The 20080-nt window shown below is 34.1% G+C and overlaps 2 protein-coding genes and 1 pseudogene across 5 annotated transcripts; all 3 read right to left on the bottom strand.

Annotated features, from left to right (window-relative positions):
* Positions 1-3372: 3372 nt before the first annotated feature.
* On the bottom strand, positions 3373-4183 carry LOC123892762. The gene is made up of 3 exons (XM_045942622.1): positions 4125-4183; positions 3839-3968; positions 3373-3740 (listed from the first exon to the last, which is right to left on the bottom strand). The coding sequence occupies exons 1-3, from the start codon at positions 4151-4153 to the stop codon at positions 3459-3461; spliced, it is 441 nt and encodes a 146-aa protein (XP_045798578.1). The 5' UTR covers positions 4154-4183; the 3' UTR covers positions 3373-3458.
* Positions 4184-8475: 4292 nt separating this feature from the next.
* Positions 8476-11890, bottom strand: LOC123888837 (serine/arginine-rich splicing factor RS2Z32-like). 4 transcript variants are annotated; one of them, XM_045938027.1, is made up of 7 exons: positions 11750-11890; positions 11350-11472; positions 10550-10589; positions 10280-10375; positions 9376-9581; positions 9078-9245; positions 8476-8977 (listed from the first exon to the last, which is right to left on the bottom strand). In XM_045938027.1, the coding sequence occupies exons 2-7, from the start codon at positions 11454-11456 to the stop codon at positions 8647-8649; spliced, it is 948 nt and encodes a 315-aa protein (XP_045793983.1). In that variant the 5' UTR covers positions 11457-11472; positions 11750-11890; the 3' UTR covers positions 8476-8646. The 4 variants fall into 4 exon arrangements, with proteins under 4 accessions (XP_045793983.1, XP_045793984.1, XP_045793985.1 ...); XM_045938028.1 differs by having other exon boundaries at positions 9078-9242; positions 11750-11819; XM_045938029.1 differs by lacking the exon at positions 11750-11890 and having other exon boundaries at positions 10550-10830.
* A 544-nt stretch (positions 11891-12434) lies between these two features.
* On the bottom strand, positions 12435-16572 carry LOC123891668 (annotated as a pseudogene).
* Between the last annotated feature and the right edge of the window lie 3508 nt (positions 16573-20080).

Here is a 20080-nt window from a genome sequence, read left to right as displayed (position 1 = left end):
AATAAATACTGTATGAGTAATATTCTCATTTATTCTACTTTGTCAATGGGCATGCACAACCTCTGCCCTCTTAAATTTGACAAAGCATGTCTTCTCTAGCAGGTTCACACAATCAAATGCACATAACAATTATGCTCCTCTGCAGAAGCTTAATTTCATCTCATTTACTTCTACTTACTTCCACAGAGCTTAATAGGTGTTGAGGCCACCTCCACCTTTTATTTTATTTTTTGAAGAAGCCCACCTTTTATTAAGTTGTAGTCTTTAGGAAAAGAAGAGATGACTAGATCAAAAGAGAGCATATGAGTATCAATATCCAGTATTTGCCTCTTAATAAACACTACTGTCTCAATATGCATAAACAGTGACTGTCTCCACCTCTTCAATTGCCAACTTCATCTTATCTCAGTCCTTATCTCAGTTTCTTAAATTGCCTCTTAATAAATACTACTGTAAAACATATCTCAATCTGCATAAACAGTGACAGTCTCCACCTCTTCAATTGTCAACTTCATCTTATCTCAGTCCTCATCTCAGTTTCTTAAATTGCCTAGCAGATTATCACAATCAAATGCACATAACAATTATGCTCCTCTGCAGAAGCTACAGAGCTTAATTCCATCTCATTTACTTCTACTTACTTCCTCAGAGCTTAATAGGTGGTGAGGTCACCTCCACCTCCACCTTTTATTTTATTTTTTTGAAGAAGCCCACCTTTTATTAAGGTGTAGTCTTTAGGAAAAGAAGAGAGGATTAGATCAAAAGAGAGCATATGAGTATCCATATCCAGTATTTGCCTCTTAATAAATACTACTGTAAAACATATCTCAATCTGCATAAACAGTGACAGTCTCCACCTCTTCACTTGCCAACTTCATCTTATCTCAGTCCTTATCTCAGTTTCTTAAATTGCCTAGCAGATTATCACAATCAAATGCACATAACAATTATGCTCCTCTACAGAAGCTACAGAGCTTAATTCCATCTCATTTATTTCTATTTACTTCCACAAAGCTTAATATGAGTATTCATATCCAGTATTTGCCTCTTAAATTGCCTCTTAATAAATACTACTGTAAAACATATCTCAATCTGCATAAACAGTCCAGACCTGTAAAACATATCACAATCAAATGCACACAACTAACTTTGCAGAAACCACACATCTCAATTCCATCTCATTTACTTCCATTTGTGTTAGGAATTGCCTCTTAATAAATATCACAGTCTCTATAGGTGTTCCTTTATAGGCTCTGCTCATAAGTAATAACAATAAAAGAGAAGATTAAGGGAAGGTGTGCTAAAATTATGATGCACATTAAACAAGTTTAATTTGAGAAACAATAGGAAACTTAGTTACTATATGATATGATTCTAGAAACAATAGGAAACTTAGTTACAAGTATATGATAGTGAGTCCAAGTTAAAACTGATTTTAGAAACAATAGGAAACTTAGTTTAGTTAGTAGTATATGATAGTGTGAGACCAAGTTAAAATTGAATAATATTTTCATTATTCTACATAAACTTGAGAAACTTCATTTGGAATGGTACGAAGAATATGGCCATGCGTATGGTGAGCTGGAAGAAAATCCTTCAACCTTTGCATTTTGATGTTATGGGTACGAGGTCTGTGCATCTTTAGAATATGATGTTGCCCTATTGGGTAAGCTTCTTTGGAGTCACATTATAAAAGCAATTTACTGAATTCACTAGGAGAAAACTCCAATATAAAACAACTAAAGGAAGTCATTGAAATGCTATAATTAGCAAGTCAATCCTTAATTACTATATGATTTTAGAAACAATAGGAAACTTGGTTACTACACCAAGTCAAAACTGAATAATATTTTTATTTATTCTATACTATCTCTGTCTCTTAAATTTTCTTAAATTTGATGTATAATATTTTCATTTATTCTACTTTCTCAGTCTGCATATGCAGCCTCTTTTTTGTATACCAAATTTATGTGGAAAAATAACAAAACATGCCTCTTAATAAATATTGTATGAGTAATATTCTCATTTATTCTACTTTGTCAATGGGCATGCACAGCCTCTGCCCTCTTAAATTTGACAAAACATGTCTTCTCTAGCAGGTTCACACAATCAAATGCACATAACAATTATGCTCCTCTGCAGAAGCTTAATTTCATCTCATTTACTTCTACTTACTTTCACAGAGCTTAATAGGTGTTGAGGTCACCTCCACCTTTTATTTTATTTTTTGAAGAAGCCCACCTTTTATTAAGTTGTAGTCTTTAGGAAAAGAAGAGATGACTAGATCAAAAGAGAGCATATGAGTATCAATATCCAGTATTTGCCTCTTAATAAACACTACTGTCTCAATCTGCATAAACAGTGACTGTCTCCACCTCTTCAATTGCCAACTTCATCTTATCTCAGTCCTTATCTCAGTTTCTTAAAATGCCTCTTAATAAATACTACTGTAAAACATATCTCAATCTGCATAAACAGTGACAGTCTCCACCTCCTCAATTGTCAACTTCATCTTATCTTAGTCCTTATCTCAGTTTCTTAAATTGCCTAGCAGATTATCACAATCAAATGCACATAACAATTATGCTCCTCTGCAGAAGCTACAGAGCTTAATTCCATCTCATTTACTTCTACTTACTTCCTCAGAGCTTAATAGGTGGTGAGGTCACCTCCACCTCCACCTTTTATTTTATTTTTTTGAAGAAGCCCACCTTTTATTAAGGTGTAGTCTTTAGGAAAAGAAGAGAGGATTAGATCAAAAGAGAGCATATGAGTATCCATATCCAGTATTTGCCTCTTAATAAATACTAGGCTAAATTGCACTTTTGGTCCCCTATGTTTCGGAAACTTGCGATTTTGGCCCCCTATGTTTCAAAATAGCAATTATAGCCCCCTATCTTTACCCCCTTTTGCAAAAGGTCAATTTTGACCAAGTCAACGCTGATGTGGCAAGTCACTTAGGTGACTCAGCTGCCACATCATTTTTTTTTTATGCATCTTATAATTTAAAAACAATTAAATAAAAAACATAAAACAAGGAAGGAGTCACGTGACTTTTGTCCTTTCATTTTTACTTTGTGCTTTTATCCTAAGCTGCTTAATAATTGGAATAGGAATGACTTCTTCGTTTCAATTTTGATTCCTCTCACATGATATTAATTCATTTTCATCCAAGGTTGGTTACTCCTATCTTTCTCATCTCAATTTTTTGTTTTGTTTTTGTTGTTCAGTTTTACAATTTTACTTGTATTTTTGCTACTCCTCATGAGCACCGCATAGAGCAAATGAAACATTTGTCTAACTCAAAAAACATAATCAAAACAACATAACAAGTCAAGTCATTAATTCATTTCAACCAAAATGGAGGTTCAAGACACTTGCATAACACAAAAAAAAGGCACTTGCATAATCAAAATAACATAACATGTCCATTATCAAAACGTAACTGAAATATCAATCTAAGGCTTGTTGACAGATTGTTGAGTCCCAATTGGATCAACAACATTAGTAGTAATCCTAGCACTCTTTCTTTGTCCACTTGGTATAGTTGCTGCACTTGGTGTAATCACATTAGGAGTTGTATTGTCATTCTTCCTCTTCCTAGGACTCCTCCTTAACCCACTTGGTCCAGTTGTTGCAGGCCCTTTAGTACCAGTTGCTACAGGTCCTTTACTTTTTGTTGCAGTTGGTGCATGCCTAGTTGTTGTACTTGGTCCAGGTTGATTCATGGTAGCGTTACTCTGAAATTCACATATTTATGATATTAGCTCAACTGTAATAAAATACAAGCTAGTGTATTGATTCATTTAAGAGTTACTCTGAAATTCTAATTTGTTACCTTGTTTCCACCCTTTGGAATCATCCTATCAGCAACAGTCTTTCCGTTGCAAGACCTTTTGTTATGGCCCAAAGTTCCACATCTATTGCATGTAACAGTGTACTGATTCCTCTTTGTCCTTGTAGAACCCCTAAAGCAAATATAATAAAGAAAGCATGTTTAAATCACAAAACAATTCACGTATACAGACAAAAACTTGACCTACCAACACTTTAATATTGTTCCACCAACCATATTTAAATCACAAAACAATAAATTCATAGTATATAGACAAAAGAAAACTTACTTTAAGATATATTTGTCAGGAATCTTCATGTTACTTGAACCTTCATGTGTTATTGCACCATTTCCCTTGTCTTTATTCATACATCAGGTACCAATACATACAGGTAGCAAAATGCACATTTACAGAAACAAAATAATTGTAAAGAAACAAAATCTCCTAAATTGTCTCCTACATAATTAGCTTTATTTGCTCACAATAATCATGCAGAGATATCACTATTATTCTGTTTGGTATATCTCGCTAAAATAGTCAACCATCAAGTATATATATCTCAACAAAATCAAATAGATGTACTGAAGGATTTTCCCTCACGTGACTCCTTCCTTGTTTTATTTTTTTAATTGTTTTTAAATTATAAGATGCAAAAAAAAAAAAAAAAAAAACTGATGTGGCAGCTGAGTCACCTAAAACTTGCCACATCAGCGTTGACTTGGTCAAAATTGACCTTTTGCAAAAGGGGGTAAAAATAGGGGGCTAGAATTGCTATTTTGAAACATAGGGGGCCAAAATCGCAAGTTTTCCAAACATAGGAGGTCAAAAGTGCAATTTAACCCTAAATACTACTGTAAAACATATCTCAATCTGCATAAACAGCGACAGTCTCCACCTCTTCACTTGCCAACTTCATCTTATCTCAATCCTTATCTCAGTTTCTTAAATTGCCTAGCAGATTATCACAATCAAATGCACATAACAATTATGCTCCTCTACAGAAGCTACAGAGCTTAATTCCATCTCATTTATTTCTATTTACTTCCACAGAGCTTAATATGAGTATTCATATCCAGTATTTGCCTCTTAAATTGCCTCTTAATAAATACTACTGTAAAACATATCCCAATCTGCATAAACAGACCTGTAAAACATATCACAATCAAATGCACACAACTAACTATGCAGAAACCACACATCTCAATTCCATCTCATTTACTTCCATTTGTGTTAGGAATTGCCTCTTAATAAATACCACAGTCTCTATAGGTTTTCCTTTATAGGCTCTGCTCATAAGTAATAACAATAAAAGAGAAGATTAAGGGAAGGTGTGCTAAAATTATGATGCACATTAAACAAGTTTAATTTGAGAAACAATAGGAAACTTAGTTACTATATGATATGATTCTAGAAACAATAGGAAACTTAGTTACAAATATATGATAGTGAGTCCAAGTCAAAACTGATTTTAGAAACAATAGGAAACTTAGTTTAGTTACTAGTATATGATAGTGTGAGACCAAGTTAAAATTGAATAATATTTTCATTATTCTACATAAACTTGAGAAACTTCATTTGGAATGGTACGAAGAATATGGCCATGCGTATGGTGAGCTGGAAGAAAATCCTTCAACCTTTGCATTTTGATGTTATGGGTACGAGGTCTATGCATCTTTAGAATATGATGTTGCCCTATTGGGTAAGCTTCTTTGGAGTCACATTATAAAAGCAATTTACTGAATTCACTAGGAGGAAACTCCACTATAAAACAACTAAAGGAATTCATTGAAATGCTATAATTAGCAAGTCAATCCTTAATTACTATATGATTTTAAAAACAATAGGAAACTTGGTTACTACACCAAGTCAAAACTGAATAATATTTTTATTTATTCTATACTGTCTCTGTCTCTTAAATTTTCTTAAATTTGATGTATAATATTTTCATTTATTCTACTTTCTCAGTCTGCATATGCAGCCTCTTTTTTGTATACCAAATTTATGTTGAAAAATAACAAAACATGCCTCTTAATAAATATTGTATGAGTAATATTATTCTCATTTATTCTACTTTGTCAATGGGCATGCACAGCCTCTGCCCTCTTAAATTTGACAAAACATGACTTCTCTAGCAGGTTCACACAATCAAATGCACATAACAATTATGCTCCTCTGCAGAAGCTTAATTTCATCTCATTTACTTCTACTTACTTCCACAGAGCTTAATAGGTGTTGAGGCCACCTCCACCTTTTATTTTATTTTTTGAAGAAGCCCACCTTTTATTAAGTTGTAGTCTTTAGGAAAAGAAGAGATGACTAGATCAAAAGAGAGCATATGAGTATCAATATCCAGTATTTGCCTCTTAATAAACATTACTGTCTCAATAAACACTACTGTCTCAATCTGCATAAACAGTGACTGTCTCCACCTCTTCAATTGCCAACTTCATCTTATCTCAGTCCTTATCTCAGTTTCTTAAATTGCCTCTTAATAAATACTACTGTAAAACATATCTCAATCTGCATAAACATTGACAGTCTCCACCTCTTCAATTGCCAACTTCATCTTATCTCAGTCCTTATCCCAGTTCTTAATAAATACTATTGTAAAGCATATCTCAATCTGCATAAACAGTCCAGACCTATAAAACATATCACAATCAAATGCACACAACTAACTATGCAGAAACCACACATCTCAATTCCATCTCATTTACTTCCATTTGTGTTAGGAATTGCCTCTTAATAAATATCACAGTCTCTATAGGTTTTCCTTTATAGGCTATGCTCATAAGTAATAACAATAAAAGAGAAGATTAAGGGAAGGTGTGCTAAAATTATGATGCACATTGAACAAGTTTAATTTGAGAAACAATAGGAAACTTAGTTACTATATGATATAATTTTAGAAACAATAGGAAACATAGTTACTAGTATATGATAGTTAGTCCAAGTCAAAACTGATATTCCATGTGTGTGTGTATATATATATATATTTGTTTCAAGCACTAAAAATAATTTCCAAAATAAACCAAAGCAAATAAATAATTGTTTTCTAGTCACTTGGAGACGTATAGTCACTTGTGGCCCCTGATTTTTGTTTTCTAGTACAATTTTACTTCATGTAAAACATTGGTTCGGATTCTAAAACTCAACATTCCCTATTTTAAATTCTAGAACTCAAAAGCATAAAAACAAGTTTTATGTTAGTATAACTTAAGTTGAAGATTTTTGAGTTTTTAAGAGAACCACGAGAGAATTAGAGGGGGAAGAAGGTCCCTATTGGGTAAGCTTGTTTGGAGTCACATTCTAAATTGTGGGAGTTTTTAATGTCGAATCCACCCCTTGCTTCGTTAAAATTATTGAGGATTGTTGCATTTGGAACAATAACTTCAATGGAAATTACACTATAAAAGTGGGTATAAGCAAATTTACAAGAAAATTTACCTGATTTCGAATCTACAAATTGATTCACTTTGTGTTTATAAGATTCGTACAAATTAATGTATTAATACGAATTTGATAACCATGAGAGTCATAGGGACAAAAGAAATTGAATTCAATTTGAAAATTAAAGTTGTATTTTTAATCAGAAAATGATCACAAACCCATAAGTCCAGAATCGCTTTCAAAATAATTCTCCCGATAATGTTTTTTTATATATTAAGTTCTTTTCTAAGCAGCTATTTTTATAAAAAAAAATATGGTGTGCTAGAAAAAAATATTATTGATGCAATTGAGAATGTTATAGTTCAGGTGATGGCGTGTGTTATGAAATATGGTGCGCTAGAAATAAAAAATGTTTCGAAGGGACTTATACTGATGTGAATGCCGTTGTTCAAAAGGCACAAAGAACTATTACTAATTTTAAAAGTGTTAGTGGAGTGTTGTTGGAGATGCTAAGTGGAGGTCCAAATATGCCTATATTTGATGTTCATTGGACAACCTCACTTAGTGGATATTACAAGCTTAATGTTGATGCAGCACATCCGATTGAGGGAGGTACCAGACTCAGAAGTAGCACAAGCTTTAGCTATGAGAAAGGTTTGGAATTTGCAAAAGATTTGTCTTTTGTGAATCTTATAGCGGAATCAAATGCTTCAAATGTGATTTTGGCATCGACTAATCGTCGACAATCTTCCCACTATGTTGGTTCTATTATTGAGGATTACATATAGATTGAAGAAACTCCGCCTTATATTTCTTCATTCGTGACTTTTTATTTGTTGCCGGACTTTTATTAATAAAATTATTTTAAACGTCCAAAAAAAAACAGCTATTTTTATAAAGATTTTTCTACATCGAGCCGACATCTAATTTTAAGGTGAGAAGACAAGACAAAAACAAATTACTAAATTACTCAAACATATTTTGAAACAATACCTCCGTCAAAAAAAAAAATTGAAACAATACCTATCAACGATCAATCAATAATTATAAATCATCACTGATCGCAAATTTAGATAAAATAGAACCAGCTATAAACTTCCAGACTATTCAGATTTACCAAGCAACAAAGGCTTCCAAAATCACAATACCAAGATTAGAACATGCAGTTTTAGAATTTCTCACAACGAATGACATTGATTTTAAGTTATGCCAACACTAGAAAATTATTTTCAAAAACATAAGTCACAAATGTCACAACCAAGAGGTTTAAAATTAAATATAACATACATAAAACTGTTGTTCATAACTAAAGCATAAATTAAGTTTCTTTCAAAAAAAATTGGATATAGTGCATTTGACAAACAAAGCATATAAATATCCTGGCCACGTCCTGAGCTCGTTTTTATAAGGAAAAATACTTCTAAGGTGATGGAGAGCGGCGGTTGTTGTCATCATCCTCTATGGGGCTCCTATCCTCATCCCTGGGGCTGCGGCTACGGCTTCGGCTACGCCCATTAGCCTTAGGGCTATCTTCATTGTCTCTTGAGGGGCTTCTGCTCTTCACTTTAGGACCATCACTGTAATCAGACCCATCTTGGGTTGCAACCACCCTATCATTCCCAGGTGATGTGCTCTTTTGAGGACTGCCTTCAGGAGATCGACTATACTTCCTTGACTTGGAGGGTGGAGGACTCCGTGATCTATCATCAGCAACTGGGCTCCTATCTCTTCTGACAGGAGATCTTGATCGGCTGGAAAAAAGAAGAGCACCCAAAGTTCAGCTAAAAAGTAAAGAACAATAATGTCTAACAGCAAACAGTTTAAATCATTTTACAGCGTGTGAGTACTGACCTATAGCTGCGAGCTGGGCTGTAGCTTCGGCTTCTGCCGCGCCTAGGAGAGCGTGATCTGGCAGGAGAACGTGATCTGGCAGGAGAACGTGACCTGACTGGAGAACGTGACCTGGCTGGAGAACGAGACCTGCCTGGAGAACGTGAAACACTCCGTGCATGTCTGCTGCTAGAACAAGTCGAATTGAAATCATCAGTTAAAGGCTCATAAAACTAATTAGAAAGCATTGTGGCAATAAACACGTCAACAACAAATTAAAAATACAGCAACAGTTTGGAAACTCAACACCATGGCCTACCTCAACTTTTTGGGACTGTTCTTGCAGTTTTTTTCTATATGACCTCTCTCCCCACAGCGGTAACACTTGTTCTTCCAGTCCCCAGCTTTGCAATCTCTAGCCCAGTGGCCATCAATGCCACAGTTAAAGCAGCGTCCAGAACCAGGAGGTGGACCTCGACCCAAATATTCCCGAGAATCCCGAGAGTCGCGGGAACCCCGAGGAACCTGAGTAATCAGAATCCCAAAGGAAAATAGCAATATGATCAGAAATGGCAAGGTACAAGTGCAATTGATTTTATAAGTATTCAAGCAAACCGTTCAAGTATAAATGCAAGCCACCAAAATGAACAAAACAGACCAACATTGTTGTACAATGTACACTAATGTAAATTGCTTGTTATTATGCTGGTATATAACATGAGGAGGAGTTAATAATACAAAACCAATAAAAAGCTAGCAAACTAGTTGAATATTACAAAATTAAATGAAGGTCTCCTATACATTTTCGAGGAATGATTCAGATTAGGAGTTAAGGACATTACCTGCTAAACAAAATTGATTAATTGAAATTCGAAAGAAAATAACAAAAGTAGTATGCCAAAAAGCAGGAACAATTAACTATGAGGCACTAAGATTGCCAAAAATAAAACTATGGGGCACTAGGGCTAGCATAGCAAAAATCCTAAATACATATTATGGCAGAATCAAACAAACACACACACACATAAGCATCCCTTGCAAATTGCCAATATGTAGCTATATGCAACTAAAGATCAGACACTCGAACAAGTATATACATAGAGCAGGAACTTTCAAATGAAACATCTAATGCATCAACATCAAACAGGAACATCCATACTAAAGAAATATAAATTTTAAACAAAAATGTATAATAAGCACTGTAGGGAAGTAGTGATCCATACCCCTTTTGCAAATTCCACAATAAGACGACTTCCATCAACATCACGCCCATCCAAATTGTATCTTGCATCATCAGCATCTCGAGGATCGCTAAATTCCTGCTCAAAATATGTAAGGAACAAGCCAGGAAAGAAACGCAAAAATCTTACCACAATCTATAATTGAACTCCTCCAAGTAGATACTAAAAGCAACCTTTGAGCAGAGCAATTAGCAGATATCAAAGTGAAGAGAAATAAAAAAAGTAACAAGGCAGGGAAAGGTGAGAACTTACAACGAAGGCGTAATCATGCTTCATATCCACATCTCGAACTCTGCGGAAATGGTTTCCATAAACAGTAAGGCCATCATTACTTAACTACTGGAACTGTATGATACTTCGCCCCTCAAAGACGAACTAAACACCAGTTTGTGATTGTTGCCAATTCCATAAAAACACGCAATAACATTACAGAAAGAATCGCCAAAGTCAACACTCAGGTAGGAATTTCCACCAATTCCACCATGGCCACCCTCCCACCACAGACCTCCGGGTTTGGCAAAAACCCAAAAAACCTTCAACAAGATCATTTAAGTTAAAAATGACACCTATGGGATACGGATCCCACGCATAACATGAGGAATAACCAACATAAATCCCAAGCGCAAATCATAGCTTGGAAAGAACCTGTATTTTATCCCCCCTAACTTTCTATAAGACTAGGACAACACCCCAACCCTACTTATCACTAATCTAACTCCTTTGCAAATCAACAAAGGAAAATGAATCAAGGAGACATGATAATCATTTTTCATTCATTATTCACACATTGACATAAGCTGAACAAGACCGACAATAACCCCACACAGTAGGACAACAAAATTATTGCTAAACCTAATCTAACCATCTAATCTAAGAATTAGATACACATACAAATAAAGTCATTCAAGCAAACACAAATATTACATAAAAACAAATGGTTTTGCACATAAAATCTTAAAAAAAAAAAAACGTACAATTGCATACAGCGATAACAAAATTCAACACTTGTTAATAGAATTATAATGAATTGAGTTTAAAAAAATGAAAATTACCTTCCATATCTGCTGAAAACCCGCTCCAGATCGCGTGAACGGGTCCGTGAGGACAAGCGACCAACATAGAGGCGAGTATTGCCATACTTATCATCATAGCGAGGCATTGTCGATCTCTTCTAGCTGTATTAAACAAATAACTGAAATTGCGTTATTAATCAACAAAATTAACTTAATTGCGAGCACAAATTAGTTGCAAGCATCGATAATGTCTAGATCTAATTAACCAATTTTAAATCCAAAATCGAAAGGGGATTAAAAAAATCGATGAAATTGAAAACAGGAACTGCAAAATTGAAGGAGATGAATGCAATTACTAGATCCGATGGAAAGAACAAAATTGAAAGGAAGATCAATTGAATTGGGGAAAAAGGGGAAAGGAGAGAAGAGAAAGATGTACCTTGTACGAGTAGATTGCCGAAAACCTAACCCTCTGATCTGAAAGTTTCTGATTGTACGTTTCACTATTTATATTAAGAGCTCTGCCGCTTGTCACGATTTTATTTCCCTTTCAAAGTTAATTGGGCCTCGTGGGCTTCGATTGGTACGGCCTTATGCATGTTTTTTTACTGAATTTTTGACAGTTTATGCATGTTGTAACTTTTAAGACCATCTATAATAGTCTCAACACTCAACAGTCAACACCACCTTTTTTGCTTCACATCATTTTCTCTTTCTTCCACCTATTCATTCAACACTCATTCAACTTTTACCCTCTCCATTAGTTTTTTCATTCAACACTCTACTTCACCACTTTTTATTTCATATTCTTATTTATATTTATATTTTTGTTTTTATGATTACATAAAATTACAATTATCAATTAAAATTAAATTAAAATAATAAACACTTAGCAATTTATTTTTTAATTTTTTTAATAAAAACAAAATTTATTTAAATAATTTATACGATACAAATCATCTTAACTTAATTTAAAATACAACACACAACTAACGTAATTAGTGCGATACAAATAATTTAAAATGCAATGCAACACACAAGCAACATAATTAGTACGATACAAATAATTTAAAATGCAATGCAACACACAAGCAACGTAATAATTAGTACGATACAAATCATCTTCAATCACGTCTCATTCCAAACTTTGTCCATATGTGCTTCACTAAACCTGCTTGCAATTCTTGATGACCTTTTGGATCACGGAACTCGGATCTAGAACGCACATGATTTACAAAAGCGGGTAACACCTCGGTCGAGTATGGTTGCGGTGCACTAGATCCACTTTCCTCGGATTGCTCAAAATCGTTCCTACGTTGAGCATATGAGTCTCGTTCATCCTTAACAATCATATTATGTAATATGATGCATGATCTCATTATGATACCCAAATCGGCTATGTCCTACAAGCGAGCTGTTTCACGAATGATTTTAAATCGAGCTTGAAGCACTCCAAATGCACATTCGATGTCCTTCCAATATCCCTCCTGATATTTTGCAAATAACTTATCGGGTTCACTTTAAGGAAGTCTAATCGATTTAACGAAAGTTGGATAAGAAGGGTAGATACCATCAGCTAGATAGTATGTCATATTATAGGGATGCTGATTCACAAAGAAATTAACAGTAGGAGCATTTCTCTGTTCCACGTCATCAAACATTGGTGACCAGTCTATAACGTTTATATCGTTCAACGTTCCCGAACATCCAAAAAAGGCATGCTAGATCCATAGATCATGAGATGCAACTGCTTCAAGAATAACTGTGGCGGTTCCCTTATCCCTCTAGTAAATTAATCTTCCCATGCTTTAGGACAATTTTTCCACTCCCAGTGCATGCAGTCAATACTCCCAATCATCCCTAGGAACCCCCGCATTTCACTAACATGTAGTATTTTTTGCAGGTCATCTTGGGTTGGTGCTCTCAGATACACTTGCTCATACAATCGTATGATTCCTTTACAGAATCTACGTAAGCACTCCAATGTTGTAGTACCACCTATTTTGATGTACTCATCGACCGCATCTGCTGCCATACCATATGCTAACTACGCATTGTTGTGGTACATTTTGCTAAAGGTGATATACCTTCTTTATTGGCTGCATCAAGTCGTTGGGTGAAGTAGTTATCACTACTTGAAAGGTCCCCAACAGTTCGAAGGAAAACATGTTTTTGCATCCGGTAGCGACGACGAAATATTGCATCGTCATATGTAGGTTCATCGGCAAAGTAGTCGTCAATTAGTCTTTGGTTTGCCGCTGCATGATCTCTATTGATTTTCTAGTACGAGGTGCATTATCTTCCAATATTTTCTGTCGACGCTCTCTAAATCGATTGAGTATATAAGTGTCTTCAATTTCACGTCTTTGTTTGTGTCTTCAATTTTACCCTTTTTATAGTTGTCTCCCTACCCATAGGACGAGCACTAAATCCTACAGAGTTTGAGCCACATGCATCACTCTCGTGAGCAGTGGCGTAGTCAGGAACCCGAGGCAGGGGTGCGGATAATTTTACCTTAATAAATTTTTTGTCTTAGATTCGTGTTAGCATTTTTTTTTTGAATGAGCAAGTTTTCTTAAAAATCACTTACAATTAACACAATTTTAAAAATATATATTTACACAAAAAACTCGATCCTAAAAAGTAAATTCATAAGAAAAATATTCTACCAAAATTTATAGTTGGGGTTATTACTTTACAATAAAATGTTAGTTAACTTTATAAATTTTTTATAGGGTGAATCAACTTTATAGTTGCCTTGATATAATATGTCAAATTTATGTTGCACAAATGAGATAAGTCATCATGCACATTTGTTTGATTTCATATGTTTATTTATTTTTTTTGGTAAGTAATTTAGAGGCTAAAATTTCACTCTTAAAATAAATAAGTAGAATGTCCGAGGTTCGGATTCTAACTCTTGCATATATAATTTGATGGAAATTTAACTTGTTATAAAATGTCAAATAAAAAGAACAATAATTTATAACATTAGAGCCAAAAATAAAAAACAGTATAGTTTTTATGGGATACAATTTTTCTTTTATATGTTTGTTTTAAATGGAATTAAACCCAATGTAACAAAAAAATATACAAATATAACAATTTGGCCACGTAGAAAAAAAAGCCCAAAATGAGTTATTGGTGAAAAAAACCCTAAATAGTATCATATTATCATCTTTCAGAGAACGATTGCAGCAGCCGCTCTCTCACTTTCAGTTTCTTTTTTCATTCTCTGTTTCTCTATCTTCTAGTGAATGGTTGATCCTTTTATTATTTTTTGCCTGTGAAATTCCTGGCACATAGTAGACAAGTGTTGATCAAAGTGTGTCAACACTTGTCCGTCACGTAGTAGACAGATGTTGACCAAGGTGCGTCAACACTTGTCTATACACAGAACACAGAACACAAAATAATAAAGACAGTAACGTAAATAACACACAAGAGTTGTTAACCCAGTTCAGCCAACTTGCCTACTCTGGGGGATACCAATCCAGGAATGAAGTCCACTATCAGCAGTATTACTTCGAAGCTAAACTCACCCGTTTACAACTTCTCACTTAATCACTACCCAATGACACTTCTACCTAGGAACTCCTAGATATGAGACCCCGTCCCAATTCCCACCTTAACAACACATACAGCGTTGTTATAAACTTCAACGATTACAACAGGTGGAGACACACTCCTAAGAAACTAGGATTCACTCTTGCTTAAAAGCTTGCGAGCAAACCACACAACACAATAGAACAATCTCCGTACTTCAAAGCTTAGGAGAAGTTCACACTTACAACTCAATAACACTCAGGTCCTAAGCTTGCATCAATAAGACACAAGAAAGGCTCACAATTAACACTCTAAAATCCCTAAAACACACGCTTTGTAAGACACGATTTTAGATGCTTGAAACCATATGCTTGCCTTCGTATTTATAGTAGTAGAACGACTTGGGCTTCAAGACAAAATTAGGGCTTCTAGAATTGCGGCAGCAGTGATATATTTTTGAAAATAATAGTTCTATTTTTGAAACACAAAAATATATTTTCCAAAAATATAATTCCTTTAGAAGATATAACTAGGGTTTCAGCTGCCTCCTGAAACACATTAAACACGTGCGCCTTCCTCTGTAAGAAACCTTGAAACAATTCTTCAATCAAATCTTCAAAAGATTGAGTAGAAATTAAAAACCCGCTAGCTGGCGCGCACAGATACATAGACAGGTGTTGTTCCAAAGTGTACCAACATTTGTCACAACACTTGGGGTCAGCACATATGTCTCAACACTTGGCTAAAATATGTTTTTGCAAAATGTAGCCAACATACAAAAACCCAACAGCCTGCATTTCTCTATTTCTATTCCTCTGTGTTCTCTTCTTCTCTTAGGTGGGTGGAAAAGTAATATCTTAGGGAGTTCATAAAGCAAAATATATAAGGATATACGTACAAATTTTTTAAGTTCAGGGGGTTCAGTTGAAACCCCCTCAGCTCTACCTGGCTACGCCCCTGCTCGTGAGATCTCTTAGATCCACTACTTCCAGATCCTACTTGATTACTATAACGTGGTTGATCACAGAGAGCATTCCATTCTTCCATTAAAGTGAATCGAACATTCTTCCCACATGCATATATTTCCTGCGTTTTTGCCAAGACATCATTCTCGGACCAACCGCTTCCTTGGAAACGCGTAGCGCCAATCCATTTACCCAATATTTTGTTCATATAATTAAAACGGTTTCAGCATGCAACTCCATCACGCGGAGGATCGAATGAGCAATGCTCATTACAATAGTCAGCAATTTGACCCCAATATGTTTCACCTTTCTGGTTTCTCCCGACAACACTGCTTGTTCCAAATTTGATTCACCCACTAATTAGCACCAAATTTTGTTCAGTGTTCCATGCTGGTTGCTGGTTTTTCTTGCTCTTAGGAGTTGAATCCTCATTAGCAATAGTTATTTGTGTTGAAAATTCAGGTGCACCACCACTCGGAACATTTTCATTCACCATTGGCATATAATCATTAAACATGAGTGTTTGAGATGAATTTCTCATCATAGATCCATAATATGGATGAAAGTTTGGAATAGAGGATGACTGATTGAAATTTGGTGCAAAACCAAAATTAGGTATGTTTTGAGGATGTTGGTTGGAAAATTGATTTGGATTTTGAAAATTGTTGGGATTTTGGTAATTGTTCGGATTTTGATAATTGTTGGGATAATTAGAAGAATTTTGGCCATTGAAGTGATTATTGGGATCCATTTCAAGATTAACACTAATAGAAAGATAATAATAAGATTAATATAGTGAAAAAATCGATTTTTTTTTTGTGTCCAAATCAAATGAACCAAGTCTCTATTTATAGACAAAAAAAATCATGAATTTTGGTAAAAAAATTATAAAATTAAAAATTAATTTGCAACGAAATAATTGAATTCAAAGTATTAAATGGATAAAAATTCAGCCAATAGCAGTCAGCCACGTGGCTGGATCTTATCAATTTAAGACTCTCTCTTCGCGTGTTGCGCTTCGCCACTCTCCCCCTCGCACGTGGTGTACACGCGCCTGCTGCAAGCCACACAAAGCCTGCCGCGTGTTCTGCTTTTTGGTTTTAACTGTGTTGAAGTTTTTCATCTTCTCTCACATTCATCTCATTTTCAACACTCATGTAAACATCTCATTGGACTCATTTTGGTAGTTGAACCCCACTTTCAACACTACCATTGTATATGGTCTAATAAGAGCTCCACAAAAAGAAAATTGGTTTTTTTTACAATAAAAATAATAATAATAATAATTTGGCATGTTTAAATTTGCTTATATGCGCTAATTTTTATTGAGTAAGCCACTAAATTAGCCTTAGACTCAGTCATATTAATCTTAGGATGATTTTTTTTGTTACAAGAGAAAAGATAAAAAGAAGAAAAAAAGGAAGAAAAAATTATTGTCTCAGATGATATGCAACACCCATAATGTCTGTCAGAAGCAACAAACGAAGATATGCTAGAGGATCAAGAACTAACATTAGATCATCACTTGACCTTGCTCTAAGCTTTGCTAAAAACTCAGTGCACATATTTTCCTCCCCAAAAGACAAGGACTTAATTGATAATGCTTGGTTAAATATAAATATTAATTTGACATAACTGACTCCCGAACGAGATTAAGTGGTCACAGGAGGAATTTTATTCGCTTATTCTTCTCTCTTCTCCCCTTCTAAAAATTGAACCAAAACCGTAAATTTTAAAATATTGTCTTCATCCCTTTCAAACACTCTCGATCAAACACACCCTTGTAAATGTGTCAATTAACGTTCACCCTTTTAATTTCAATAGCATGGGATGTTAGAATATTTTCTAATATTTTGTGGGTTGCAATCAATTGTGGCTTTTAATTTTAATAAAAACGGGTTGATGTTGTTATGATCCATTTGATGATGCTTAAGCCCGATAATTGTGATCAGTAATAATGGGCTTGAACACTAATTCTGATTTGTGTAGAAACAAAGTGTAGGCCCAACTCTAGAGTCCATGATGGGTGGTACTAGGGTTGTTATCTTATAAATAGATAGGCTAGGTCCCCTTTGCCGTCACGTTGTCAAGCTAGCATAAGCTGAACGCTCATTTGTTGTCTTCCCCATCAAAGACCTCAAAGACTGGAGCATGTGATTAGGCAGAGGAAGACCTTGTCTAGTATATCGATGTTTTCGATATTGGTGCGCTTCCGGTAACGATGGTTTGTGATTATGATTATCAAGTAAGTGTGTTCTAATTTCATATAATATGTCGATCTCTAAATTATTAATTATTACATGTGGTATCAGAGCATGATATTATATGATTAGAACCCTAATTTTCTTGTGAATCATAGACACGATTGATAGTTGAGAAATTTTTATTCCGGTAGTATTTGTTTTTGGATCAATCATGTTAATTTTAATTTTGGCCAGACCTAAAACTTTTAATTTATGGAATTGTGCATTCATTTGACTGTTATTCAATCGCCATTTGATAAGGAAAAGGTTGTGCCCTTTTTTCAACTATGATCGAATTATCAAAGATTACAAAGTTTTGGAAATTATTTTATTTGTTTCTTCATTAACCCAGTACCACTACGTGACTGATCATTAGCATTATATTATGATATATCTAATCATTCATATTGGCTTTCACAAATTTTGCAAAGCATATTTGTCCATTATGGTTCCAGATTTTGTTTTAAAGGGTAACTTGGAATATGTTTGAGTTCAGTTCAGGTCACTGAAAACATTAAACCGTCATCATTACTTCTTTGCTATAATTAACCTTTGCTTCGCTTTTATTTTATTCTAAATCAATTTTAGAATTTGTGAGGCAAAATTTGGATTTGAATCTTATGGTTTTGTTGAAACAATAAATTTTAATTTGGGGTTTCCAACACTATCAATATTTACTTGTTTAATTTTGCGATCACTGTTGGCTTTAAGATGAGAAAAACAAATAAAACATATTTTCTCATCTTAAATTTTTATTTTCCGGCTATTGATTATCAAGTTGGGTTTTGATCTCAATTTTGTGATAGTAAGTTTTCTGACCTTGCAATTAGTAGGGTTTAATGTTTAACTTTGGGAGATATAAGAGAGCCTTATATATTTAATCATTGAGAAAAATAATTTTTAGCCGTGTTTGGTTTTTTTCTGTTTTTCGGCTCTTATATTTTTATGAGGTAATTTTCCTTGGTATTGTGCAGTTTACTTATATGTCTACATATATTGATTCAGCATTTCTATACAGTTGTTATACACAATACCATAAATCTTATTCGATGTAGCCGGTTCTGGTGGAATCAAATTTGGGACAGATTAACTATGCCATGGACACCGCATATATATTGTAGCTTTGTGTAAAAATAAGTTGGTCTTTTGAGCAATTATTAAAGGTAATTGAAAATTGAATTATCTTTGCATTGATTTATTATTAGAGTCTTTTTATTATGATATAATGGTTTACTGTTGATTTGTGAGCTGTTTGAGATGACATTGTCAAAGATCTTATTGTAAAGTCATCAATGCTCATCGACTCTATTTGCAAGGATGTAAGTCACACTCTTGAAGGTTAGTTGTGCAATTATTTTTCATGTTGTGACTTATTATACAATTGCATATAAGGAGAAATTTGTTTTCAATATCATCTACTCCGTTTGAAATTAAATGTGCAATTATATACTAAAGTTTTGTTGTTTTTCCAGAATATTCTAAATTAAGAAACTCTCTATATAATAATTAATTGATTTCATGTTATATACTCCAACTTTTTAAATTTTACTCTATTGAGTGTGAGTATTTCAAGTTTAATATTTTGAGAGTTTTATCCTGGAAAAATATAAATTTGTGTGACATTGTTTGACATGTTCATTGTGTGATAGAGAAAATAGTTGAATATTTATTTAAATATTTTAACACTTTTGGATTGGTAATTCAACTATAATTCTCTATCAAGTGGGAGAGTTTTACATGTCAACTATTTATAAATGTTTATAGAGACTTATATTGAGGAGTTCTATGTTATTTATAAAAGTTCGGGACTATTTGCTTTATATCCTCAATAATATTTCAAATGAAGTTTCATGTTATTCCGCTGCATAAATTATGTATTTATTATATTGAGTTGACTGTTTCACAGTAATGATCTCTTATGAGTTGACTGTTTAATAGTAATGATCTCTCCCCTAAAATGCTAATTTTCGCATTAAAAAAAAATGTTGGGAATGCGAATTAAAATAATGAATGATC

This window comes from Trifolium pratense, linkage group LG6 (genome assembly GCF_020283565.1).
Source record: "Trifolium pratense cultivar HEN17-A07 linkage group LG6, ARS_RC_1.1, whole genome shotgun sequence".
NCBI classification, from domain to species: domain Eukaryota; kingdom Viridiplantae; phylum Streptophyta; class Magnoliopsida; order Fabales; family Fabaceae; genus Trifolium; species Trifolium pratense.
This window is presented reverse-complemented; position numbering and strand designations above follow the sequence as displayed.

Bases quoted from the DNA above. Each gene is read 5' to 3' on its own strand.
- LOC123892762 (XM_045942622.1), bottom strand. From the start codon at position 4,153: ATGAAGATTCCTGACAAATATATCTTAAA. The intron at 3,969-4,124 runs GTAAGTTTTCTT...TATTTGCTTTAG, and splicing joins CCTGACAAATATATCTTAAA to GGGTTCTACAAGGACAAAGA. The intron at 3,741-3,838 runs GTAACAAATTAG...TGTGAATTTCAG, and splicing joins TTCCAAAGGGTGGAAACAAG to AGTAACGCTACCATGAATCA.
- LOC123888837 (XM_045938027.1), bottom strand. From the start codon at position 11,456: ATGCCTCGCTATGATGATAAGTATGGCAATACTCGCCTCTATGTTGGT. The intron at 10,590-11,349 runs GTAATTTTCATT...CCATTTCCGCAG, and splicing joins GTTTTCAGCAGATATGGAAG to AGTTCGAGATGTGGATATGA. The intron at 9,246-9,375 runs GTAGGCCATGGT...GACTTGTTCTAG, and splicing joins AACAGTCCCAAAAAGTTGAG to CAGCAGACATGCACGGAGTG.